Here is a 27,826-nt window from a genome sequence, read left to right as displayed (position 1 = left end):
GAACTGCGCCTTGCTGAGGTGCCTTCGCACTGGGCTGAGTATTCTAGCAGTTAGCTACTGGAACGGACCGCTATCTAACACTAGCTAACACCCCCACCCCCGGTCATACGTTTAGTACCAAGTTGATTTTTATTTGTATATACTGTAAGTTACAGTTCTTAATCAGCAAAAACAGTATTGGCAGTTTACACTTAGGAAAACAAAATCAAAATTACCCGAGAAAATTGCAATCAATGCTTTTCCACATTAAACTGATGTTGCATTCACAAACAAATAAATACAGTGTATTAATACTGGAATTCTATAGGCTACGTAACTGTGCTGGTTTAGACCTGGGCTATACAACTGTTTAGGTTGTTTAGGGCACTTCATGAATGTAAAAAAGTTGAGCGAAGACCTGAAATGACTCAAACTATGGAAAAAAAATCACTGAGAAAGAATCTTATTTATGGGGTTTGATATAACTTGTTTACTCTCAAAGTTAACTAGAAAAAAACTCCAGCAAGGACTTTGTTTGGGCAGGGCCAAGTGTGATCAGTTTTTGGAAGCTACAAAATTAAACAATTTTAGATTATCTGATGCTGCTGCTTCAGAGGCTACAGAACTACAACATACTGAACAAACTGAGTGAGAAGATATGAGTTAAACTGTCCTATCACTGGCTGCCATTCAGAGCTGCAGTGTCAGAAACTCACAGGTTGTTCCTAGCTTGGTCCCAGTTTATCTCTTGGCGTAAAGGGTTGCTACCTCAGGTGGAATGTGTGTTGAGAGCGTTTTCAGCTCTGTGATGTCTTGCGGCTCTCTCTCAGGATGCCGTCCAGGCCGTTGAGCTGGCGGAGGAAACCTCGGTTAGGGATGACACCTCGGTGGTCTTTTACTGTTTTGATAGCCTCCACAAGCGTCAGATTTTGTCTGATCATCAAGTAGGCTAGCACCAGAGTAGCTGAGCGGCTCACTCCCACAGTACAGTGGACCAGAACCTTACCTGCACATACAAAACAGCATGAAATGAAATCTGCTCTGATCCAGATGTTTCCACCAGTATACACCAATATAAAAAATATTTCTTAAGTTCAAAGAACTTACATTTAAAATGGCTGAGCACCCAAAGCTAATCCACATACTGTAGATTAATGTTAGCTTGCTAATACTTGTAAGACTCTTGATTAACTGATAAGTTACATGTGTAAACAAAAGTAAAACAACATTACAGAGTCAAAAATGTTTTGCTTAAAATGGTCAGTTGGGTCTGCAATTGGAATTCCTACCCAGTCTTAGATATATAACTCTTCAGTGGTTCATATCTATAGCTGGCTAGCCAAGCTTGTTTGCCAGCCGATAACTTGGCACTCCACCACCTCATATAAATTTGGTCATTTCTGGGTCCCCCAAAACACTCCATAATTCCAGTGGCCACAAAACTAACATTAAGCCTTCAATACACAGATTCCAGAACCCAATGGGTAACACCACACACTTCCATCATTTTTTATAGTCTATGTATCTGTGGGTCTGGGTAATTCGTGGGGGGACCACTCTACTGCAAAACACACACACACTATTTTGCCAAAAGTATTTGCTTGCCTGCCTTCACGCACATAGAAACTTGAGTAGCATCCCATTCTTAATCCATAGGGTTTAATATGATGTCAGCCAACCCTTTGCAGCTATAACAGCTTCAACTCTTCTGGGAAGGCTTTCCACAAGGTTTAGGAGTGTGTTTATGGGAATTTTTGATCATTTTTCCAGAAGCACATTTGTGAGGTCAGACACTGATGCTGGATGAGAAGGCCTGGCTCACAGTCTCTGCTCTAATTCATCCCAAAGGTGTTCTATCAGGTTGAGGTCATGACTCTGTGCAGGCCAGTCAAGTTCTTCCACACTAAACTCACTCATTCATGTCTTTGTGTTTTGACACAGTCATGGTGGAACAGGGAGAGGCCATCCCAAAACTATTCCCACAAATTTGGGAACAAGAAATTGTCCAAAATGTCTTGGTATGCTGAAGCACTAAGAGTTCATTTCACTGGAACAACAGGTCCGAACCCAACTCCTAAAAACAACCCAACACCATAATCCTCCCTCTACCAAACATTTCACTTGGCACAATGCAGTCAGACAAATACCGTTCTCCCGGTAACTGCCAAATTCAGACTCATTCATCAGCTTGCCAGATGGAGAACTGTGATTCGTCGCTCCAGAGAACACATTTCCACTGCTCTAGAGTCCAGTGGCAGCCTGCTTTACACCACTGCATCGGACACTTTGCATTGTGCTTGGATGCACCTGCTTGGCCATGAAAACCCATTCCATGAAGCTCTCTATGCATTGCTCTTGAGCTAATCTGAAGGCCACATGATGTTTGGAGGTCTTTAGCGGTCGACTGCAGAAAGCATCCGCTGACCCTTGTTGACAGAGCTGTCATTTTATGTGGCCTATCACTTCATGGCTGAGTTGCTGTTGTTCACAATCACTTCCACTTTGTCATAATCCCACTAACAGTTGACTGTGGAATATTTAATAGTGAGGAAATTTCATGACTGCTCCTGTTGCACAGGGGGCATCCTATCACGATACCACACTGAAATTCACTGAACTCCTGAGAGCGACACATTCTGCATGCCTCTGCATGACACAAGTATTCTGCATGTCTACGTGCTTGATTTATACACCTATGGCCATGGAAGTGATTGAACCCCCCCCCCCCAAAAAAAAAAAAATTATTTTGATTTGTAAATACTTTTGGCCTAAAATAGGTTAGCTTTAGGTTTTCTGGTGGGTATATGATACTTTTCAAAAATCAACAGATTCATTTAAAATGTATAAAATGCCACAGTCTGATAATGTCCTATCTTAGCTTAAAGAAGTCCTTTTTTATTTATTCTAGTAATGTAATAACTCATTTTTACTTACTGTATTAAGTCCCACAGGGACTTAATACAGTATAGATATCTTCACCTACTAATGCACACAATTAGAAAAACACCAAATATTTTTCACTGTTTTAAAAATTCTACAAGTTTAACATATTTTGACCTATAAAGGCCATCATTGCTTTGTGTGCACAATGCACTCTTGGTTGAGTACACAAACTGTCAACAAATGAGAGTGCATGCAGATGTGGATTGTGAGGATTCACATGAAACTGACTTGGATAAGAAAGCAGAAGAGGAATATGTGATTGTGTTGCATGTTAAACTCTGGCATTATTGCTAGGGGAAGATGTTATATCACAAAAAATTCTGACCTCCAGTTGATGACAGAAAGCAGAGCTCTTTACAACAAATGCTGTCCTTGACAGCTGGCACAGAGGAACAGGAGCTGAACAGACACTGTCATCTCTGTGACGGTCTTCATTCTGATGCAAATTTTAAATCATGTCTGACATGCTTTGTTCCTCTCTTATGTTACACTCAGGTTCAAATTGAAAAGATTCAACAGAAAGCATGTTTATGTCCCCACCACTGCACTGACATGCAAACAACAATGTGGCATACAAAAGAAAATATATTTAATTCTATAAAACCACGTTTTGTTCTGTTGTTTTTTAAAATCAGATTTCAACTGCTGATGTTAATATAAGCTACAGATGTCTTCATCATCAGGATTCCTTTTAAAGACTTAGACGGTGTTTTACATAGACATACTAATTCTGTTGGGAATTAGTATGTCTGTTTTACACAGACATACTTATTCCCAACAAAATATTTAGAGTGTTGTTATTTCTGCTTGTTTTCCCGTCTAACTCTCCAGAATAAAAATACTGGTACTTATATACTGCTTTTGCACTCTTACTGAGTGCTTAAAGTGTTACCACACTACCTACAAGCCACATTCAGTCATTCACACAGCACTTTATTCAGTATCTATTCACACAGAGATTTCTTTTTAATCATGCACATACGATAGAGGCACCAGAGTAATATGGTAACGTTTTTAACATGCAGACCACTGGCCTTTCAATTGGTAGATGACCTGCTTTCTCCCCGAGCTATAGACTATTTTAAGTGGTGATTTTCCTTCATGTTATCTTCACACACAAACCCCCACACGCCCATTCTCAGACTAACCTCCGCTGGTGAGGGCTTTGTGAATGAACTCAGCAGCAGGATAGAAGTTGACACTCATGTCAAAAGTTGGGGAATCATGAGCCTCGATGCCGTGATAGGTGATGTTCATCCCGGCGTAATACTCGGCTCCCCCGCGCCACTTCGTCTGTGCACAGTTGAGGATGTGTGTAATGCCAAGTTTGGCCAGCTCACGGCGATCTGATGCAATATCCCTACAGAGAAGAGAAGGATTTTACAGTTTTGGCAGTCAAATTGATTTTTTACTTGACTACAAAACTTGTATGATTTATGCTGATATGTAACTCTTATGTGACTCCTGTGCTTATGAATGCGACATAAAAAGAGACTGCTTTTGACTAAACAGCTTTCAACTAATATGGTGGCAGGTCAGAATAATTACTTAAGTAAAACTAGTACTCATTAGGTGTTCATTTAAGCAATGGGTATTCTTTACAACTGTTATGCTTTACTTTATTTCTAAGAAGTAATAAAATAGTGCTGTAAGTGAACTGTTACCTTTCAAGTATTCATTAATTCTTACTGAATATTTACTTATTCTGCCACAGCTTAAAGGTCAGTAAACTCACTGGTCTCCAATGTAGAGTCGTGGCCATACTTCGTCTGCATGGTTGCAGGCCGTTTTGCCCGTGTATAGGAGCCTCTCTAGCTCGGAAACGGACAGGTTCGGGGAGGCGCGTTCGGAGTCTTTTCGGCTCGGAGACCTGGAGCTGCTCCGGGACCGAGAGAATCGAGACATGAACGCCATTTAATCTGGGAAAACAGATGAAAAGTACCGTTTTTTCCATTACATATTGAAGCAATTCACACATACGCGCGTTCAGAATGAAATCAAATATAAACTGATCTGGGGTTATAATAACTATGCCTCTTATCTGAATATTACATTTTATAACAAATTTACCTGTAGCTTTATTTTGATTAATACTTGGTCGTCGGGTGTTACTTTGTAATTGCAGCTACAAACAAAAACATGCAGGCCTTGTATTTTAAGCGTTTGCGGGTTTTTTTTTTTATATTTTTTTTTTAGCGCAAACGGCATATTTGTATTTACCTGTATGCTGTTTTATTCCGTCTCAGTTGTGCAGGGCTCGCTGCTCTGCGGCCATATTGACTCATTTATTTGCAATGGGAGGATAACTGAAGACGAGACAGCTGCTGTTGCTCCTCAGCATTCACGAGGCATCTTCACAGTGTTCTCAACAAGTCTTCATTAAGGTGTGTGACTCCACGGACGGAGCTCCCATTTTAAAACGACATTTAAAATATTGTTCAGTCACGCAGTGCAAAGAGCTTCTCCAGTTCTTCTCTGTGGCAGTTTACTACTGGTTGTGTTGAAATAAGCTACTTTCACCTGCTCCCTTAGTCACATTGGTCACAAGGGGTCGCCCCAGTGGGTAGCTCCGCATATTTGATTTGGCATATTTTTACGCCGACCCCCTGCGACCACTGTACAACTGAAAGTAGCTTATTTCCTGACGCAACCCCAAAAAGGATTTATGAGACGTCCTAGGATCGAACCAGGCATCTTCCACCCATCAGGCGAAAGAGAAACCCGCTACACTCTAGTTGACGTGATGAGGGTAGTGGTGTTATTTATTATTAATGGTGGTCCATATTTTGGTCATTGTGTGGGGTTGCCGCCATCTGCCGGCCAAATGGGGGAAGGCGTTAAAAATAATGTATGAAAAGGCGAATAACAATCTTACTACAAGGTCCATCCGCTCTGGAACTTTCCATCACATCGCATCCAATCACTGGAGCAATGCAGTGTTGTTCTTCTTGTGTAAACAGAAATTGACAGAAATTTTTTGTCTTAAGACTGATTACTTTTTAATGTTTTAAAGACTGATTATGTTTTATTTTTTTCTTTAGAAAGACCCTAAAAGAAAATAATAACTGTAGAAAATCTAAATTTGGGATTACTACCTCAATATTACTAGAGAAATTAAAATTTCTTCAGAGTGACTCTGGCTATGTGAAATAGTGCTATTTCTTTCCAGTATCAGACAATAACAAGATAAACTAGAAAAAGCATTTCACTATTTTCTTTTTTTTCTTGTTTGATTTCCTCACTTCTTTTTGTTTTATTGACTTGTTGTCACTTTGAATAGTTATTTCTTGGATGTTCACTTTTTCTGCATACTTCCTGTTGTATTGTCTCAATTGCAGCTGCCATTTATTCTCTTTATCATTTTCTTGCTAGGTTGGTTACTAGGTCGGTTGCTAGGTTGGTTGCTAGGCAGATAGGCCGGTTGCTAGGTAGGTTGCGAGGTTGGTTGCTAGGCCGGCTGCCAGGCTGGCTGCTAGGCAGACAGGCCGGTTGCTAGGTCGGTTACTAGGCCGGTTGCTACGTTGGTTGCTAGGCAGATAGGCCGGTTGCGAGGTCGGTTGCTAGGTCAGTTGGTAGGCAGATAGGCCGGTTGCTAGGTTGGTTACTAGGTCGGTTGCTAGTTCGGTTGCTAGGCCGGTTGCTAGGTCAGTTGGTAGGCAGATAGGCCAGTTGCTAGGTTGGTTACTAGGTCGGTTGCTAGTTCAGTTGCTAGGCCGGATTGCTAGGTCGGTTGCTAGGCCGGTTGCTAGGTCGGTTGCTAGGTCAATTGCTAGGTCGGTTGCCAGGCTGGTTGCTAGGCAGATAGGCCGGTTGCCATTTGAATTGGGCAAAAAATCAATAAAAGCTTAATATTTTTAAAATTACAAAAGTTACAAAAAGAAAAGTAATAGCATGAATCTCCAGAAGAAGCTGGACATTTTGATACCAGAAGGGTTTCTGTAGCACAAATGGTGCTGAAGTTATTAACAAGCAAAAAACGTATGGAAGAAAAAAATTGATTTTGGAGAAGAACAATACTGTGAATATTTTGAAGCATTCACAGTATTGACACGTCAGAGGTCTGTATCATGAAGCAGTATGTGGGACTTTGTGGTGTTAGTTTCCAGGGTGCATCACCACAGTACAAAAGAAAAGAAATACATGAAATAGATTAAATAAGGTGTAACGCATTTGTTATTTTAGGTCCAAATCAATGTCCAATTAATGTTCTCAAAGAGGAGTTGCACGATACAGGGGTCACTGGGGTTCAGGAGGAAGAGTGGGTCATCTGCTAATGGGAAGGTGGTTTGATCTTCAGCTCCTCCAGTTTGCACTGAAGTGTACCTGAACTCTTAGAATAAAGTACTGTGTGAAATGGTGACTATGGCTTGTGGTAAAAAGTGCTTAGTGTTCAGTTAAGAACATTAAAAGCGTTATTGCAATGTACTGTACACACAAAATAAAAAAGTGCAAAAGAACAGTATCCATAACAACAAATAAGATGTTAAAAATGCAAACAGAAAACAGATAAAGACATTGTAGTGGTGGCATAATTGTATAGTCTCACTAGATTTAAAAAAATATATATATAACTTAGAATATATATTTGGCATTTACTTCAGTTTCGTATTTGAACACAAGAAAATGGGGTTTAGAATTCGAACACATGATATAGAAAATTGCATGTAGTATCATGAGATTGATTACAAAGTATTCTCTTTTTTTTTTTTCCGCAGGCGCTTAAAGGCGCCATGACGTCAGAAACCTGCGACGCACATGTGAGCTTGTTGAGGTTGAAGAGATGGCTTCTGAGAGGCTGGATTTCCATGAAATGGGCTTAGACGACCGCCTGTTAAAGGTAGCAAACTTTGAGACTGTCAGTAAATTTTAAATAAGCTGTTTGGGGGGGACTTTGAATATTCAGGTGAGAATAAAAACCGCCGAGAAGTTTGAAAATCAGACCGTTACTGCTGGTGGAGGAACTGCTCGGGTCTCCTAACACGTCTCCCCCTCTCTTTCTCTCGAGCATGTTTTGCTTTTTACAAGCTCCACTTATAAACCGTACTACTGGAGTGGCAGAGACTTTTTACACATACACGAAGTATTGCGTAAGGGAAATTACTAGACATGAAAGTATTAAAAACCATTGTTTTCTAGACGAGACGCCGTTTTGCGGCTTTTTTAAAAAAACCATCTGTACTGACAAAACTGACCCGAAAATTAATCTAAAGCTAGAAAATCTGCTATGAATTAGCTGTTTGGCTGCCAAACATTTAAAGACACCTATTAAAACCTTTGTATAGCTTCAAATTAAACTCACATTACTTGTGTATCAGTCTAGCTATGTTCCATTTAGCAGTCATAACAGCTGGGACGCAATCTTCTTACTGCTTTGAGTTGTTCTGATATATGTAAAGATTTTATCAGATTTACAGAAGTACACAAAATAGCCTTAAGTGAGCTTTGTCTGATAATTACAGGTTTTCACAGAACTTAATGCTGCAAATGATGCTTGAAGTAATTTAGAAATCGTTTCATCTTAAAGTTTGCCCAGAAGATTGGCTCTGACGTCATAGTTTACTGTACTCAGCACTGTCTTCAGTGCAGTAACAGAGGCATGGATCTGTCTTTGAACCACTCCTCATTTTTCTCCATTTTGCTTTTAAGGAACTAAACTTTTTTTTTTTTTTTTTTTTTTTTTTTGTAATGGTCTTTAGCAACAGTTGGACATGCTGGCTGCATTTTTATTTATTTTCAGTCCACTCATTGTACCTAACTATTTTTTTTCTAACTATTTTTTTCTTCTTCTTTTTTTAAGTTCTGCAACTTAACAATGACCTATGAATTGTTCAAGCATAAAACAAGATACCTAACTCAAAGGATGAACTAGTGCTGTGTCTACACATAAACAACTTAGCACAGAGACAATTTAAAATTTTTATCATTAGGCACTTTGTTACTAGCAGCCTGTTGCAAAAAATGCATAATTTGTTCCCATTTCTTTAGTCAAATCTACAAAAAATGCCTAGTTTGCGAGATCCTAGTTTGACCGGTATAAACGAATATTTTTTGCACCAACAAGACAATTCTAAAGAGTTAATAGACAAAAACTTGGGACACTTTGACATGTTTTGCTTAATACATTTGAGGACACTGGACAAGTAGAGGATAAACGATTTGGGACGCTGAAAAAAGGTATGTACAGCAGATGAACTGTATCGGGCATTCATGTAAGATATAGGAAAAGCAAAGACATGACCCAGTACCTGAGAGATGCGTCCAGCTCTTCTGTTGATCAAGCTACTGTTCACTGAAGCCTGATCAGAAGTTGTCTCAATGGAAGTGTGGCTGTCAAGAAGCTCTTCTTAAGGAAGGGAAATGCAGAAAAAGGCTGGGGTATTCCAAATTACACAAGAAATGGACTGAAAATCAGTCAAATGGTCTTATGGAGTGATGAGTCCAGATCTGAAAATTTTTGTTCAAATTGCAAATTGAGGTCAGGAGAGAAGTACAACAGTAAGAATCGATAGCCATCTGTAAAACACAGTTGAGGCTCTGTCATGGTTTGGAGCTGCATTTCAGCTGTTGGTTTAGGGGATCTTGTCAAAACTGATGGAATTATGAACACAGAAAAGTAATGTCAGATTTTTATCCACCATGCAATACCACGTGGAAAGTATCTGGTTGACAATGGCTTCATTTTTCAGCATGAAAATGATCTCAGACATACTGCCAAAAAAGTACAAACATATCTGGATAGAAAAATGCATAATGGAACATCATCAGTCAGGAGCAGTCACAATCAGCTCAGGCATCAGCATATGCTCACTGGGCAGTCCCTGCAAGCCACTCTTATGCATACCATGAAACTGACAAGATTGAGAATAAGGTAAAGACAGAAAGCATGCTCCGTGACTTCTAATGTGATGGTCATGTCTCTGACCTTCCAGTTTCTGGAACAACTATGGAGACAGAACAACTTAAAGGTTGTTTACAGTTCACTAGTCCCCGTCTTTAAATCACTGTGCTCCAGGTTCGGTAGTTCACATTCCTCTGTTAATACAACAACTTATACAGCAATTCATAAAAACATGATTATTATAACTAGCACAGCAACTATTTTTCTAACATTGCCACACCTATTTCCCATTTTTCTAGAAAAATGTAAAGGGGGTGGGGGGCTCAAAATCTTTGCATGGTACTGTACATTAAAAATCTGAATCTGCAAAATAATCAGTAGTTGAAGCTGTGAAGTGTGGTGGAGTAAATGATAAGCCACATAACCAATGTTTCCCCTTCCATTGTCTTGGTAGAAGCACCACCACCAGCACAAGCAAAGAGTAGAACACAGTACAGAGCAGTCAGCCTGGGGGACAACGCTCTTACCAAATATTAAAATGAGACTTGTTTGACATCTGTCTGTGCAGCTAGTATAATTTGCCGCTTTTCTTATGCTTTACTCAGGCAGTTGCAGATCTGGGATGGTCAAAGCCCACTCTGATCCAAGAGAAGGCAATTCCTTTGGGTCTAGACGGGAAGGACATTCTTGCTCGAGCCCGGACTGGGTCTGGGAAGACTGCAGCATATGGGATACCTGTCATACAGCGCATCCTGGCCTCCAAACAGGTGAGTAAGAAACAGAAATGGCTGTTTTTGGAAGTAGCTTCAAGTACTAAGTTTATACAATGGAGGTTGATACTGGAGCAGTAGGTGTTACTGTTTATCTTAGATGATCGCTATAGCTTAGAGAAAAGGATATAACAACACTTCACATGTGACTCTCCAGATTATTTTTTGGATTGTGTAGTCTATAAAATGTCAGAAAAATGTGAAAAATTGTTGTGAGCACCCATTGCTTGGGACGATATCTTCTATTGTCCAGCCTTTTTTTTCCCCCTCCTGACATCTACTTAGTGTGTGTTGTTGTTCTTGTTAGAGTGTGCGTGAGCAGGATGTGAGGGCTCTGATCCTGGTGCCAACCAAAGAACTGGGTCAGCAGGTGCAGCTCATGATGAGACAATTAACGGCGTACTGCTCCAGGGACGTCCGAGTGGCTGACATCTCTAGCAAAGCTGATCTGTCAACTCAGAGGTCAGCACATTTCTTTCAGTCAGGAAGGTGAAGGGGCTTAAGATAGCTATAGCTGTTACCTGCTATAGATAGCAGGTAACAGAGCAATAATGGGTATAATAGCATCTTGGCCAGCCAACTTGCAGGGAAACATGGGAAAGTGACAAAACTTTCAAAATAAGACAGTGGATTTTCCAATGGTGAAATTATTCCCACTGTTGTCTAGGTTAGATGAAAAGAATAAATCTAATGTACTTGAACAGCCATCAGCATACCTTAGCAGCCCACCCAAGTAAAGTCTATGTGTGGATGGGCTGAGTATTTATTTATCGTTTAACTTCATGAAAAGCTTAGTAGACAGAAAAAAATGTAATCAGTTTGCTGTGATCAGGTGTACTGTTCTCCTCACTACACCTGTACATTTTTTTCACTTATAAGTTGTTCTACATCTTAGAATGTGTTACAATCCTTCCAGAGTTTTCCACATCTGGATGACTTGCCAAAGTCTAGGTATACTTACTGTGCAAAAGTCTTGGCCCACTACTGAATTATTTTTTGTTGAATCTAAGAAAAATGCCAAAGGTAAAACAGTTTGACAGGCATAAAATAGTATTTTTACACAAACAATGTGATTCCCAAAGAGTTATTGGCTGGTAATTTGGCATATCTCAAGATGGAGTGCAATTTGTTCTTAAAAAAGAAAAACTGAGGAAACTGGGCAAGTGGGGGATTCAATTCAATTTCAGTTCAATTTTATTTATATAGCAGCAAATTACAGCAGTCGCCTCAAGGCGCATTATTTTATAAGATATACCCTACAATAAGTGAAAAGTCTTGGAGTGATGAATCCAGATCTGAAAATTTTGGTTCACATCATCATCCATGTACGGAACAGTTCAGGAGACAGGTACAGCTATGCGTGTCTGCAGCAATCTATACAAACATGGTGGAAACTCTGTCATGACTTAGAGCTGCATTTCAGCCAATTGTGTTGAGGATCATGTTAATGGAAATATGAATGCAGAAAAGTTTTGATCCATCGTGCAATACTATCTTAAAGCATCTGATGGTCAACAGCTTCCTTTTCCAGAATGACAGTGATCACAAACTGCCAATGCAGTAAATGAATACCTGGATCAAAACATACAGTATCAGTCACAGACTGGCCTCCCCTGAGCTTGGAGCTCAACATTATTGTAGACAACTGAACAAAAGGCAGCCAGCATCCAAAGAGCTTTGGAGTTTGGGGTCTACTTAAAGAAATTACAAGCTTACCTAAGATAATTCAGGCTGTGTTGAAGACTAATGGTGGTCATATCAAATGCAGACTGAGCTCCTTACAATTCCACAAATTCTGTTTTTACCTGATATGCTGTATTTTCATATATGTTTACACGTGTCTCAGTAAAATGCTGAAGCTATTTCCTCGCAAAATGTAAATAAATGAAGTGACACAAGACTTTGCATGGTACTGCATTGAGTACTGTAGTAACAAGTGCTTTTTTTTTTTTTAATCTGCATTTCATTTACTAGTGAACATCCTCCTTGCTAATGAAATTTGAAATTTGCCAAACATAACGATATATTGTGAATGATGATCACTTTTGTGTCTGAACAGGCCCATTTTAATGGAGAAGCCTGATGTGGTTGTGGGGACGCCGTCCCGTGTGCTCGCCCATCTCAATGCCCAGAACCTGGTCCTGCATTCTTCTCTTGAGATGCTGGTGGTAGACGAGGCAGACCTGATCTTTTCTTTTGGCTTTGAGTCTGACCTGAAGAACTTGTTGTGGTGAGAGTGTGACAGACAGATTTTCACTGGAAGGAACTCACTTGCTTCATGCAGGTGTGGTCTTCTGCTGCTGTTTGTTTTAAAATTTTCATTAGAAATATTAAGAAAAAAAATTGTAGTTGGCTTCAAGGAAGCATAACAATTGTAAAATAAAATAAAGGAATAGCCCTGCCCTGAGACTAGCATTACACTGGGAAAAAGGGCTCATGGTATAATATAGTAAATGGACTAGTTCTTATATAGTTCTTTTCTATTCTACTCAAAGTCCTTTATACAACATGTTTGAATTCACTTCACTTATTCTGCTGTTGAATTGAATAGAGGTGACCTGCTTTTCACTATTTTGTCATATACGCTGGTTGATGTTCATATTAAACGTGTCCAAAACTTCAAAATGTATTGTGAAACTATGTACAAGTAATCCCTGTGAGCCAAAAGCTCAGGCTTCAGGATGCTCTCAGCACTCCTGTTCTGGAAGTTTATCATACTATTGTACTCTGTGAGACCTCAGTGAGAGTGGAAATCCCTAATATGGTCATCTCAGGCACACAACTCTGGCTGTGAGCACAGAATAGTGTTCAAGCATTCTGTTTGTGACTGCCAGCCAGTCGGGAGAAAGTTGGCTTTAAGGCCAAGGGGAAGGGAGCTAAAACAGCTTAATGCAAGAAAACAGTTATGGGCTGGAAAAGAGCAGAGTAGGTGCACTTTACAATGAATAAAAGTGCAGTGTAAATAATTGAACAATAATAAAAAAAAAACACTAAATAAAATAAAGGTACCAAAAAAGGAAAAGCATAATTTTGCACATGCAGCTGTACTTAAGTTTGTTCTAACAAATGCATAAGAACTGCTGCTTAAAGTTTTTGCATAGGTTGGAACAAATTGGTTGAGTAGAATTTATTAATTAATATGTGTAACTCTCAGCACAGCCTTCTTGGATAACTGCTAGAAATGCAAATGGCTCTTTTTTCCTCCCTGCAACCTTCATCACAAGTTGACTGTGCTTGCGTTTAGTTTGGCTTTAGTTGGGCTTAGGTTAGTTATTGTAGCTTTAATGTCAAATTCCTTTTTTTGTCATTAATTGTTTTTTTTTTCTTTTTTTTTTCTTTTTTAACAGCCATTTGCCAAAAATCTACCAGTCCTTCCTGATGTCGGCTACTTTCACCGAGGATGTCCAGGCCTTAAAGGAACTGCTGCTACACAACCCTGTAATGTCTCTTTCACACTCACGCCCACAAAGGTTTTCTGTATTCTACACAGTTGAATGTTTAGTATTATTATTATTAATATTATTATTATTATATAATACTTGAAGTTTTCAGTGTAATTCACTGTTTTGTTAATTCAGTATATGAACCAGTTTTCCACCTACTACAAGTTCTAGCGAGAGCTTGGTTCGTATTGCCAGCAATAAGTCGGGCTCGTTCCTGATGGGTGTTGGACTCCACCAGGGCTGCCCTTTGTCACAATTCTGTTCATAATTTTTATGGACAGAATTTCTAGGCATAGCCAAGAGGTGAAAGACTTCCACCTTGGTGGCCTCAGAATCCCTTCTCTGCTTTTTGCTGATGATGCGGTCCTGTTGGCTCCATCATGTGGTGGCCTCCAGCTTGCAGTGGAATGGTTTGCAGCCAAGTGTGAAACGGCTGGCATGAGACCCTCTAATTCTGAGGCCATGGTCCTCAGCCAGAAAAGGGTGGAGTGACCGCTCTGGCTCAGGGACAAGTTGTTGTCCCAGGTGGAGGAGTTAAAGTATCTAAAGTTCAAGAGTCTCTGGAGAAGGGAGCGGGAGATTGGCAGACAGATTGGGGCTGTGTCTGCAGTAATGCGGACGCTGACACTACACCGGTTTGTCGTGGTGAAGAGGGAGCTGTGCGTGAAAGTGAAGCTGTCGATTTACCAGTCGCGAATGGTAAATGGTAAATGGACTAGCTCTTATATAGCGCTTTTCTACTCAGTCACAGCACTCAAAGCGCTTACACAACACGTTTTACATTTACCCATGCGCTCACATTCATACAAGCACTTCCATGTTTCCACTAAGCTAAGTGCTTTTTAATTAACTAACATTCACACACATTCACACTCCGACAGGACGGTCGGAGAGCAACTTGGGGTTAAGTATCTTGCCCAAGGATACATTGGCATGTAGCCTGGAGTAGCCAGGAATCGAACCGCTGACCTTCCGATCAGTAGGTGACTTGCTCTACCTACTGAGCTACAGCCACCCCGCGAATGAGATCGCGAATAGAAGCGGCAGAAATTAGCTTCCTCCGAAGCCTTGCTGGCCTCTCCCTTAGAGATAGGGTGAGCAGTGCAGCCATTTGGGAGGGGCTCAAAGTAGAGGCGCTGCTCCTCCACATCGAAAGAAGCCAGTTGAGGTTCGGATATCTGACTAGGATGTCTCCTGGGCACCTCTTGGTGAGGTGTTCCAGGCATGTCCTAACGGGGGGAGGCCCGAGGCAGACCCAGGACACGCTGGAGAGATTATATCTCTCGGCTGGCCTGGGAACGCCTCGGGGTCCCCCCAGACGAGCTGGAGGAGGTGGCTGTGGAGAGGGAGGTCTGCACTTCTCTGCTTAGGTTTTTGTCCCTGCGACCCGGCTCTGGACAAGCAGAAGAAAATGATTTGATGGATGACAACTAAATTTGTTCTCTGGGGAAAACTGTAGTGAAGAATAAGAGTTTGTTTTAATAATTTGTGATGTGGTTGATTTTTAAGCTGTAGTAATAGATAATATACAGCTGTGTTGATTTGTTTGTTTGTTTTTCTTCACATCCTGTATGGATCCTGTGTTTTGTTAGGTGATACTGAAGCTTCAGGGATCTCAGCTCCCAGACAGCAGCCAGCTGCAGCAGTACAGTATCAAATGTGAGGAGGAGGACAAGTTCCTGCTCATTTACACACTTCTCAAGCTGCAACTCGTTAAGGGGAAGACACTGTTGTTTGTGGGAACTGTGGACAGATGCTACAGACTCAAACTGTTCCTCGAACAGTTTGGCATTCCTGCCTGCGTCCTCAATTCTGAGCTGCCTGTTCAGTCCAGGTGAGAGAACATGACGCTGTTAAATTTATTTTTGCATTTTTCTGAGATGGAAGCATATCTTGTAAAGTTAAGGTGTGTACTATTTACAATATTATTGTTTAGTTTTCTCCTGATGATGGACTGATGAATATGAATATTATAGTGTTAGAGAAGCCTTGAGCTCCTTAGAACTTTCCCAGAATTCCTTTGTGACCTTCTAGACTGTTACGGTGATCTTTATTGGGCAACAAATGTTGTGGAATGGTGGCAGTGTAATTAATTTGATCAATTTTGAGTCAATGTGTCTGTGGATTTTAGTCCAGACTTACCTCTAAAAAGTCATATTCTGTAGTATTTCCTCAAATTATTAGAAAGAGTTTTTGATGCTAAAATCAAAAATCTAATTAGTTTGTGCCATTATTCACTTCATCAGACATGTGATTTTGAAGAAAATTGACCCCAGTTGTTTAAAAGAAGGGGAGGGGGGGTGTTTGAGGACAATGAAAGAACCTCTTGATGTTTGTCTCCTTTGCAAGTAGTTTATTTGCAAAGCACATTGTGACAGATAGATACTCTCCAGTGAGTCTCTCATCCTGTGCTTGAACTCCAACTTCATGGTCTTACTGCAGCTAATGGTCCGTGTTCTGCTCTGTGGCTTTGGGGTGCTCAGTGTAGCAGAACAAAACAAGTTCTGAACTTGCCTCTGAACTTGGCCCTGCAGCTTGTAGAAGAGCGGTTACTACTGCAGTCCAAGATTGTGAAATTGGAGTAGATTTGTCTGTGGGATGAGAACCTCTTTGTGCAGCAGTTGGATGACATCAAGAACAAAGATATAATTACCCAAGCAACAAGAAAGGAAACCATGACGAGACGTGCCGAGCATAGCTGGGTAGTTGATATACATAAAAACATTGACCACTAGTAAATCAGTGATGGGTGGCATTGTTCTTACAGCCAGATTTAAAAAATGCTTTAGCTATAGTTTGATAGTCTGCCAGAGTAAATTTCAGTGTGTAGGGAAAATCTGATGATTAATACAAAAATATAGAAAATCTCAAAACATTCAAAATTTCTGAAAAATAGGGCTCATATGATTTTTGTAATCTTGGTATTATTGACGATAAAAATTTTCCATCTGCAGTGACTGGAGGGATTAAATGATTTTGGAAAAAATCAGCTGAAGAACCCTGATTCATGGTGGTGAAAGCTTTTCAGAGAAAGCTTTTCTTTTTAATTTGTTGAAATTTCAAGTGAATGTTGCAGCAGAAATTGATAGTGTATCCACAATAAGTAGACCCATGATTAACTATTAATATTTATGATTTTTTTTTTTTTTTTTAGTATCTTTTAGATTTGGGGCCCCACGTGGCACAGGACACCCACAATAACAAAAGTTCTTCTGTTTGTGTTTGTATTTTGTAACACTCTTCTGCAGGTGTCACATCATCACCCAGTTTAATCAGGGGTTTTATGACTACATCATTGCCACAGATGAGCAGAGTCTGGCTGAGCTAACCACTGCACCACAGACAACTACAGGGAAAGAGAAGAAGAAAAAGACCCCAAAGAAGGGAGGAAAGTAAGTCACATTATTGATGTTTAACAATCAGACTTTGAGAAATAAAAACCATCAGAGGATATATATTCTGAAGTGGCACAGGATGGAAAAAAATGTCAAGAATTTTTAGCTTGGTTGTTTTTAAGAAAAAAATCAAGGTTTTGTCATAGACTTGGTGGCAGTGTTGGTGGCGCTGGTTGTTGCACAAAAACTTGGCCACAACTTGAGAACAATTCACACCATAGCTGTATCTACTAAAAATCTGGGACAAGTTTGAATCTCGTTGACGCTGACTTAAAGGGAAAGGTCAGAGGTCAAGTTTTCTGAAAATCTTGTGAACACAATAACTTTGAACAATTTCACATAGGATGTTCAAATTCACACCACAGATGCATACTGTTCAAGCTAAACCCATCAAGCTTCACACACTTGTTCTCTGATTTTTACATTAAAGTGATACTTCATGAACCAGTTAGATTTTCTGAATCACCACACTGTAAAACTACAGCCCCCCCCCCCTCAATCTTGCTCCTCCCTCTAAACATTAAAATGATGTTCTGAATCTGATGTCACAGGAGTTGCATTGTGTGTTCCTGTAACAGTGTTCCTGGACTTATTGTGACATTCCAAAGTATGGTAGAAACCGCAATAAAGGCTAAACTTTGAGTCACTCAGTGTTAATAAATAAAGGTCAGTTTCGTCTGTATCATCTGCCTGGTGTTAACAAGAACAGTGCCCTGGGTGTCTTGGATGGCTGTGATCCTTAATAATACGCTGGTACCACTGTAGGTAGAGGTCCTTAACCCCTTATTTACCACAGACCCACCAGCCAAAAGTGCTGCCATTCATGGACCTCTGTCAACAATTATTGTAATTAACCCTATGTTGGGTGTGAAGTGGAACTTCTCAGCTTTCAGAATCTGCTTGAAATTTTCCAATGGGACAAACAGTCGCGTAATTACGGTAATTCAAAGAGCATTTGATCAGACGTCTCAGTGGTGATACACTCGGCATTAACCAGCTGTTCACGGCAAGTAAGGGCAGGTAACAAATGTATCGGTGGCGATCGCCCGATGTTAAAGGGTTAATGGCAGAAGGCTCTTGCCAGTGATGTTCTCTGCTGCTTCTACCACTTTCTGTACAGTGATTTCCATCTGTCTGGCAGAGCAACTCCCATACCAAACTGTCATGCAGCCTGTCGATTGTTTTCCCACAGAAGGTGGAGGAGATGTTGGCATTCATGACAAAATTCTTAAGCCTCCTTATAAGTGCTGGTGAGTTTTCCTGACAACAATGTCCAAGTGTAGAGTCTAGGAGAGATCCTTGGCAATGTGCACACCAAGGAACTTGAAACTACTATTTCAACCTCAGCGCCACTGATGTGGATGGGCAGGTGTCCTTCTCTTTGTGGTTTCCTGTAGTCCACTATCATCTCCTTTGTTTTGCTGAAATTGAGAGAGAGGTTGTTGTCCTGGCACCAGTAGCTTAGTGCCTTCACCTCCTCTCTGTAGGCTGTCTCACCATTGTCTGTGATGAGGCCCACGATGTGCAGACTTAATGATAATTTTGGGACTGTGATTGGCAGCATAGTCGTGAGTAAACAAGGAGTACAGGAGTGTACTTGAGCACACAGCCCTGAGGTATTTCAGTGTTTATGATGAGCGAGGAGGAAGTGTGTGTTCTAACTCTCACCACCTGGGTCCTGTTTGTGAGGAGGTTGAAAATCCACCTATAGATGGACATCCCAAGCCCAGGTCATTGAGTGATTGAGCTTGGAGACAAGTTTCATAAGGATGATGGTGTTGAATGCTGATCTGTAGTCAATAAAGAGCATTCTCACATATGTGTTCCTTTTTTCCAGGTGGGCGAGGGCAGTGTGTGCTGCCGAGGTGATGTCATTGTTCGTAGCTCTGTAGGTAAATGCTGCTTCTGAGTTAGAGTTCTCCAAGCCACTAATGATATCATACAGTTTGTCCAGGACCGCAGATCTGTTGGCTTGTGGGGGAATGTAAACAGCTGAGAGGGGAACACGGGAGTTCACTTCAATGGTCAACAGCTCAAGAACCGGAGAGCAGAGCATTACTAAGGCACAGTTGTCTGTGGCCCACGAAGAATTAACCATAAAGCGCACACTTCCTTCCCTTGGCTTGCCTGAGTCCTTCGTTCTGCCTCCCCATTGAACCATAAACCTGTCCAACGTGATTATGCCATCAGGCTTGCTGGATTCCAGCTACATCTGTGTGAACACCAAAACACAGCAGTTCCTGATGTCTTTTTGATGTTTAGTTCATTCACGCAGCTCATTCACCTTTTTTGTCCAGAGAGTGGACATTAGCAATCAGGATTCTGGGCAGAGGCAGCTCACTGTTACTCCGTCGGGTTCGGGACAGAGCTCCAGCACGCTTCCTTCTCTTGGATTTCCTCCAGCACAATGTAATTTAACAAAGGACCCAGGGCACAGTAGCATCTGTGATAAAAGTTGTTAAAAGTCCAAATTGGCTGATGAGCATAACTCCGAAAGTGTTTGTTGCTCATAATGAATCAGTGATAGTGCTATATAAAGAGCTAGTAGTAAAAAGTAAGCAACTTTTTTTTTGCCGAGTTGACTCGGGGCTGTCATTAGTGCAGCCATCCTACGATGCACCCTACAAGAGCAAATCTTGACCTTGTTTGAAAGCAAAAATCCTCACAATGAACCATTTTAAGATACCAACACCACAGCAACAATAATACCTGACTTTGGCACAGCAGCAGTTTCTACCCTTTCTGCCATCTAAGGGCCCATATTTGTTGAATCACTGTGTGCTGCACTTTTTTCTTAAAAAAAAAAAAAAAAAAAAAGCTTCAAAGTTCTTTGTCAGTGACCAAAAGGGTGGATGTTGAGTTGGATTGCTGAAATCCATATTTTACTAAACCTTGTTGCCTTCTACTGAGCATGTGATTCTTGATGTGTGCCTAAAATTTAACTATGTGTTTAACTTTTACTATTTCAAAAAACTTGAACTTTCAAAACAATCTGTGTTTATAGCCGCATTGAAAAAAACACTTTATGTGGTATAACCCATGTCCTCAGAGATTGGATGATAGAACCACACTGTTAAAAAGTCCTTTAATGGGCATCTGCACACTTTGACTGCATTGTTCCCTATGAATGGTCTCTTTAGGAGTAAAGATAGAGAATATGGAGTGTCAAGAGGTGTGGACTTCCAAAATGTTGCCAATGTAATCAACTTTGATTTCCCAACAACTGTGGAATCGTATATTCATCGAGTTGGAAGGTAAGTGAAGTTTCTTTCAGAAAATTACACGATGTAATCTTTAAAAAAAAAAAAAAATCAATGTCACTTTGTTTGATTCCTGTAGAACGGCGAGAGCAGACAACCCCGGCACCGCTCTGTCATTCGTGTCTCACACTGAGCTCAGTTGGCTGTCAGAGGTGGAGGAGGCACTCAGTGGAGGTAACAAGGATTTTGATCTAGTCTTAGTCCTACATCTTTGACTGGCTTTTACACACAAAAAATACATAAACATGGAGTTCCGCTTATATAATGTTAACAATATCATACTCAGTCTGCACTTTCAGGACACCATTTCAGTACTAATGACTGTAGCATGTTTTTCATTTTACTTTCCACATAGTTACGTGCTGAAAAAGCCCAGGTTCAGTTTTCTTTTCTTTTTTTTTCTTTTTTGCTCTAAATGAGTGAGGTAGTAGAATGTGTTAATCCTCAGGGACTGATATGCAGTGGTGTAAAAAAGCATTGCGGCTTTCAGATTTCTTAACCTCTTGCATATTTTTCGCACATACATGTTTCACATCAAATTTTAATGTTAGACAAAGATAACCAAAGTAAATACAAAATGTAGTTTAAAATTGTATTTTTATTTATTAAGGAAAAAAGCTGTCCAAACCTACTAGTGTGGAAATTAACTGTGTTTAGCCACTTTTCTTTCAGTTTCAAGTTCAATTTTAAGTTTAAATTACTGCCAGACCTGCTGAATCAAGGAATAATTTAAATAGAACCAGTCTGAAAAACTGAAGTAGGAATAGTAGTAAGTTATCTCAAAAAGCAACACTTCATGCCACGATCTAAAGAAACTCACTTGGGACTTGAGCAAACCACAGTAAGAGCCGTTATCTGCAAATGGAGAAACCTGGAACAGTGATGAACCTTCCTAAAAGTGGTTAGCCTACCAAAAATACTCCGACTCATCCAGGAGGTCACAAAAGAAGCCAGAACAAAATCTAAAGAACTGCAGGCTTCACTTGCCTCTGTTAAGTTCAGTGTTTACAACTCAACAGTAAGAAAGAGACTGGACAAAAATGGCATCCTTTGGAGACGCAAAGAACGCAAAGGTTCATCAACATTTGCCAAAAAACATCTTGATGATCTGCAGGACTTCTGGGACAATATTTTATGGACTGACAAAAGTTGGAACTATTTTGGAAAGTTTGTCTCATTAAAACTAACATAGCATTTCTTAAAAAGAACATCATACCAGCAGTCAAACATGGTGGCGTTAGTGTGATTGTTTAAAAGAATGAAGATTTTGGAGTGGTCTAGTCAAAGTCCAGACTTAAACCTGATTTTTCCATGACCTTAAACAGGCTGTTCATATTAAGACCTTCTAATGTGGCTGCATTAAAACAATTCTGCAAATAAAAGTGAGCCAAAATTCCTGCGACGTTATCGACTCATTGCCAGTTATCACAAATGCTTGATTGCAGCTCTTGCTGCCAAGGATGGCAAAACCAGTGATTAGGTTTAGGAGGCAATTACTTTTTCACACAAAGTCCAGTGAGGTTTGGAAAGCTTTTTTTCACCTTAATAAATGGAATCATATTTTAAACACTGCATTTTGTATTTACTTGGGCTATCTTTTTGTGATATTAAACTTTGTTTGATGTTCTGACAATGTTTTGACAAATATGCAAAAATTAAGAATATTTTTTTACAGCACTGTATATCAGTGGTGGCTCCAGAAATATTTTTCTGAAGGTGTTAAGGGGGGGCTAAGCATTTTACTGAGAGTGCTATGAAGGATGATTTGTTCTCTCAGTTCACAACACACACACACACACAAGCTATTTTCTTGGGGGTGCTATGGGGGGTGCTATGACTTTTCCAGGGGGAGCTATAGCACCTATATAGTACTATACACTGCTGTATATAGTATTTACAGTGATGCGTTATTTGAAACATGTTTAATATGAACATCCACTGTTGAAATTGTGTAGTATATGTCAGATGATATGGAAAAGATGATTGAACCCCTTTGAGGGTTATTTTATTTTAAATTGATGACTATTGGAAACAGTAATAAAGGGAAGTTTATAGCTTAAGCATTTACTGTTCTGTAATCTTTAACAGTTCAAACCCAAGTGATCATTTTCAAGCAAATGGATTACAACTAAAACTAATTATAACAAATCTTGTTAGTTTCAATCATTTTTCTAGTTTTCTTTGTTGTTACTGTAAGCTAAATTATAAAAACATACCAGAACCAGTAATATTTTTGATTGACTAGTTAAAAATATCCATCCATCCATTCCGCTTATCCTGTTCAGAGAGGCAGGGTACACCCTGTACAGGTCACCAGCCTGTCGCAGGGTCAAAACAAAGAGACAGACAACCATTTACACCTATGGGCAATTTAGAATGACCAATTAACCTAACCCCAGTAACTGCATGTCTTTGGACTGTGGGAGGAAACCCACACAGACACAGGGAGAACATGCAAACTCCACACAGTGAGAGGTCCGGGCCAAGGTGGAATCAAACTCAGACCTTCTAGATGTCATTCTAGCTGTGAGGCAGCAGTGCTAACCACCACGCCACCGTGCTGCCTAGTTAGTTAAAAATATGGTGTGTCAAACCACACATAACCCAAGTAAATACAAGGTACAGTCAGTAATTTTTTGAGGTTATTAAATAGAACAAAAAGGACATTGTATACATAGATTAGTGTATAATTACACCTTTCATGTAATTATACTATAATAATAATGCATCAAACTGATGCATTCCTATAAACTTAAATTGAATTAATCAAATATTCATAGGAGCGGGCCCTGGTAAGAAAACAGAACTCAGTTGACTGCAGTCCACTGACATCTAGCTGTGAAAATTTTCGACACTAACTTTAAACAGCATTCAGGTAAACACAAGCTCGAGCTCTGTTGTTAGGTTAGCTGTGTTTATGCTGAGGTAACTGGCTGCTGGATGTGCTTTCATGTTTGTTTGTTGGCCATGTTTCTGTTTGTAGGAGATCAGCAGTTTTTATTTTTCCTCTATTATGTTTATTTGTAAGAAGATGTTTTCATTCTGTTTGTGTTTAGATGAGACCGATTCTGCCCTCAAACCTTATGAATTTAAAATGGAGCAGATTGAAGGCTTCAGGTACAGGTGCAGGGTGAGTATCCAACTAAAGATAATGGATAAAAAGCCAGTTTGGTGGCATCATTGTTGCATTTTAAAGAAATATAATTTGTTATAATTTGCTTTGTTTTGAGAGTTATTCATTTGTGTTAAATTAGTTCTTGAACATGTAAATGGTCTTTCTAACAAAACATAGATGGAATAAGTTCTATTGACTTTATGTTGGCCATCTCTCATTTTTCTATTGAGGGAAAAATTATTTTGAGATAATTATCTTTGTCGTGTTATCACCCAGTCCCAGTTCAGTTTGGTTTTTTTTTGTTTTCCTGTGGTTTAATTGTAAATGTGTGAATTTCCCTTCGGGATCAATAAAGTTGTTCTTATTTAATGTGAACATTGATTATTTTTGATTTGTTTGCAGGATGCAATGCGCTCAGTGACAAAGCAGGCAGTGAAAGAGGCCAGACTAAAAGAGATCAAACAGGAGCTGCTAAATTCAGAAAAACTCAAGGTGAGAGATGGACATTTTTCTGAAATGACACAAAGGAAGGCAGAAGTGTTTGAACATATTCTGACTGGATGTTTGTGATGACACTCAGACATATTTTGAGGACAACCCCAGAGATCTGCAGCTGCTCAGACATGACAAAGACCTCCATCCTGCTGTCGTCAAACCTCACCTCAAGAACGTACCCGAGTATCTCAGTAAGACTGTGTGATTCTGTCCTAACCAAACATTTTCCTTTATTTTTCCCCATTATGATGTGTATTCTTCATAATGCTAAAAATATTGATATGTTATTAAATGTAAATATTTATTCTAAGGGAGCTTGCTTTTCATGTCCCCATAATATAACTGTAAATGCAAGGCTAGAATTGCAGTCTGGAGTGGCAGAGGTCTCAAATGTCTGTGGGCATTTTTTGTAATTGTTACATAATTAGACAAACTCCAAATGTTCTGTGGTGAGTCCCATTGTTGCATGTGTAGTGGCTTTTGTTTTGTCTACTTGTGTGCAGGTGAAAGTAAGCACTTGGAGGGTTATTAACATGCCACACCTCTGCAATTATAGTTTAAAAAAAAAGTCTCGAGCCCCCCTCATTTTTAACAGAGCTCCATGTATGTTTGCATGATTAATAAACACTGCAGTTATTTCCCATTTTCCTAGAAAAATATAAAGAAATGAGGGTTGACTTGCACAGTACTGTATCTCAGTTGCTGAGTGGCTTGTGACAAAGTGAAAGTGAATTTTTTTTTTGACTCTCAGACAAATTTCAGCTCCACCACACTGGTGACAAAAGTCTGACTTGTCAATCACAAATCATTAGCTAATGAGCAAGCAGTTTTACAGTCAGGTCCACCCTTTCCTATCTCATCTGGTTTCTTGCAAACAAGATGATGATGGCAGAAACATTCATCTTGAGGCTTAAAAATCAGGAGTTAGGAAACCAGTTGGTGGTATCATGGTAGTGATGTACATCTCATGGAATACTGTTTATGGTTCAAGCTGTTTGGATTGCAGTGACTGAACTTCAATAAAAAAAAAGCAGGGTGCCTGTCCAGTCTTTGACTAACTGGAAAAAATATTAATGCAAGTTTCCAGTAAATCAGGGTGTTATTTAATGTAGCTGGATGCACACCCAAGTAAGGTTTCTGTGGAGAAACACTGTTGTGAGAGTAAAGGTGTAAACCAAGCTACACTCATCACACACTAAAAGTTCCTTCCTTTGAATCTGTGCAACCCAGACAAGTAGTTCTACATATTCTCACAGGTACACATCCACTCCAGTTGTCTTTTAAATTTGATAAGCACTCTACCTTGAAGTCCTACAATTTCACTCACTTTTCTCCAAGCTCTGTTTCTTTGTCTCCTTATAAACTGATAAATAAAGCAAATACCTGCACCAACCCTCAAATGGCTTTAATAAGCTTATCTTCCATTTGTGTTTATTAACATTAGAGTCCCAGCTAATAGGTTTTTGTGAGTGATGAAAAATTTTCACCCAAGTTGAAATATTTTAACTTGTGCTAATGCAGATTGGCCTGTTTCTGGTTGCACAGCAGGAATTTGTCAGTTTGCCTGATTGCAGAGACATGGCCTACAATCGTGTTGCATGAAAACATTTTATATTTGTGTGAACATTGTGAATATTTTGCTTATCACTACCCATGACATTTTTAAAAATACTGTTGAAGGCTTACTTAAAGTCAGAAAAAGGAGAAAATGCTTATTATTATTATTACCACAAGAAAAAAATATTATCTTGGAAATAATGAAAATTCAGTTTCTTGTGGACTTGAATGGGAGCCCAGCAACAGATTTAGGTCCCTGTTATGTAATCTAGCTATGTGGAAGCACATTTATGTTGAGTGCAGTTATCATTTGATTTTTGTCCTGCAGTTCCTGAGGCACTGAGGGGTGTGGTGCATCCACTGTCAAGCAGAAGGAGGCGGAGGAAAGAAATGGGAAAGAAACCAGAAGGAGTCATCAAGAGCAGCTTTAAGGTGAGATGTGGTTAAGGGTGACTGTGAAACCAGGTCTCTGATATGCTACAGAGTGTAATTATTTGATGTGTTCTCAGAAGAAAAACATTTTTTTTGTCAATCTTTATTCATTGTTTTAACTTCACCTTTTTAAATATATATATTTTTATGTATTTTCTGTTTCTCTGTGAAAGCAAACTGAATATCTTTAAGATTTTATTTGAACAAAATCAGGCATTCTAAGATGCAACTGTTGGCACTAGAAACTATTTAATCTCCTAAAAGGCAACTAAAATAATGGTGCTCATTAATCAGCAATAAAAATTCTGACTCACAGCGTGTATATCTGGCTATTGACTGTCATTCGAGTATATTTTTTTCATGTGTTTCTCAAAGTATTGCCAGGCTCTTTTACAAAGCCCACAGTCTAAACTGCATAATAAAACAAAAATGTCCAGGGATGTAGATTAAATAATATCCTAGAGTCGAGCTCATATGCTTCTTTTTTGTCTCTGGTAGAAAAAAATCCCGGGGAAGAACCCACTGAAGAGTTTCCAGTACACTGGTGGGAGAAACAGAAAAGGCAAAGCAGTCCAGTCGTAGTTGTTGGAGTGTTATTACTTTCTCACCAGGAAGACCATTTAATCGGTCAAATTAAAACGTATAGCTAATGATATATGATGGAATAGCATATGGGTATAACTGTATTCAGTGCATTTGTTCTGTATAATTAAAATGTTTATTGGAATAAAATTTGTTCTCAGACTGTGTTGTGCTTCTTGGGTCTCATGTTTGCAAGGCTGTTTACATGTTATCTGATTAGCACACAGACATTTGCTAATTGGCACCTAAAAATGGTACAGTTTAGACGACCTTTATGCTTCAGTTTTGGTGAGTGAAGTTCTAGTATTTTGTGTTTCTTGGGTTTAAGCCACTCCACAATATGGCTCACACCCTGAAAAGTATAGTGTACTTAGAATGTAAGATGGGGAAATATCGTTTGCTCTTCTGCAAAACTATGATGGAATTATGCAGTACTTAAAACATATTTGTGGCTCCTTTCCTGTAAAATATCCAGAAATTAGTCGAGGTTAAGCCACTCCATAAAAATGTACAGTGTACTTAAGTGTAAGCTGAGGAAATGCTGTTTTTCCTCTAAATTCCCAGGAAATAACAGTATTAGGAAGTACTTAAAATTACTCACATATAATAGTCTCCTTTTCTATAAAATACCCAGAAGTATAAGTAATATTAAGTAGAGCCTAACAACTTAGATTTACTTACAATATAATTCTTTCCTGTAAAATATCTGAAGTTATGCAATACATAAAATTACTCAGGCTATGTACAATTAATTGTGCACTGAAACACTTTACTGCACATAACACTATATTAGTAAATTTTATTTTAAGTATTAAAAGTAAAAGTAATTTTTCTGCAGAAAAATGCTGTATATAGATTACTGTTACTGCTGCAGGTAATTAAGACTGACATTGTTTGAAATGCGGCTGTCCCCAGAAGACTTTATCTTTAAAAAGCTGTTTTCTGATAAGCTCAAAAAAAAAAAAAAAAACAGGCCTACACCTTGAATATTAAAATTAAATTATAAATACCCAGAAT

The 27,826-nt window shown here is 39.4% G+C and overlaps 2 protein-coding genes across 4 annotated transcripts; one reads left to right on the top strand and one right to left on the bottom strand.

The window, feature by feature from the left end:
• Positions 1–41: 41 nt before the first annotated feature.
• On the bottom strand, positions 42–5,370 carry dusp26 (dual specificity phosphatase 26). 2 transcript variants are annotated; one of them, XM_030742437.1, is made up of 4 exons: positions 5,143–5,370; positions 4,658–4,798; positions 4,071–4,282; positions 42–985 (listed from the first exon to the last, which is right to left on the bottom strand). In XM_030742437.1, exons 1-4 carry the CDS (start codon positions 5,205–5,207, stop codon positions 777–779), a joined length of 627 nt encoding a protein of 208 aa, XP_030598297.1. In that variant the 5' UTR covers positions 5,208–5,370; the 3' UTR covers positions 42–776. The 2 variants fall into 2 exon arrangements, with proteins under 2 accessions (XP_030598297.1, XP_030598298.1); XM_030742438.1 differs by having other exon boundaries at positions 4,658–4,841; positions 5,143–5,367.
• ddx56 (DEAD (Asp-Glu-Ala-Asp) box helicase 56) lies at positions 4,720–26,948 on the top strand. Of its 2 annotated transcripts, none has more exons than XM_030742435.1 (15): positions 4,720–4,860; positions 7,638–7,759; positions 10,366–10,527; positions 10,838–10,992; positions 12,590–12,760; positions 13,878–13,968; positions 15,566–15,807; positions 17,222–17,365; positions 20,509–20,622; positions 20,708–20,802; positions 23,685–23,758; positions 24,146–24,235; positions 24,324–24,429; positions 26,124–26,227; positions 26,726–26,948. In XM_030742435.1, exons 2-15 carry the CDS (start codon positions 7,703–7,705, stop codon positions 26,807–26,809), a joined length of 1,689 nt encoding a protein of 562 aa, XP_030598295.1. In that variant the 5' UTR covers positions 4,720–4,860; positions 7,638–7,702; the 3' UTR covers positions 26,810–26,948. The 2 variants fall into 2 exon arrangements, with proteins under 2 accessions (XP_030598295.1, XP_030598296.1); XM_030742436.1 differs by lacking the exon at positions 4,720–4,860 and adding an exon at positions 5,240–5,306.
• Positions 26,949–27,826: the final 878 nt, after the last annotated feature.

Source organism: Archocentrus centrarchus, chromosome 12 (genome assembly GCF_007364275.1).
Source record: "Archocentrus centrarchus isolate MPI-CPG fArcCen1 chromosome 12, fArcCen1, whole genome shotgun sequence".
In the NCBI taxonomy this organism is placed as follows: Eukaryota; Metazoa; Chordata; class Actinopteri; order Cichliformes; family Cichlidae; genus Archocentrus; species Archocentrus centrarchus.
The sequence above is the reverse complement of the archived record's forward strand: the minus strand, read 5'-3'. Positions and strand labels throughout refer to the sequence as shown.

Coding starts and splice junctions, on each gene's coding strand:
- dusp26 (XM_030742437.1), bottom strand. CDS start 5,207: ATGAGTCAATATGGCCGCAGAGCAGCGAGCCCTGCACAACTGAGACGG. Junction 4,799..5,142: donor CGGAATAAAACAGCATACAG/GTAAATACAAAT, acceptor GTCCCGGAGCAG/CTCCAGGTCTCCGAGCCGAA. Junction 986..4,070: donor CAAAGCCCTCACCAGCGGAG/GTTAGTCTGAGA, acceptor TTGTATGTGCAG/GTAAGGTTCTGGTCCACTGT.
- ddx56 (XM_030742435.1), top strand. CDS start 7,703: ATGGCTTCTGAGAGGCTGGATTTCCATGAAATGGGCTTAGACGACCGC. Junction 7,760..10,365: donor TAGACGACCGCCTGTTAAAG/GTAGCAAACTTT, acceptor TGCTTTACTCAG/GCAGTTGCAGATCTGGGATG. Junction 26,228..26,725: donor TCATCAAGAGCAGCTTTAAG/GTGAGATGTGGT, acceptor TGTCTCTGGTAG/AAAAAAATCCCGGGGAAGAA.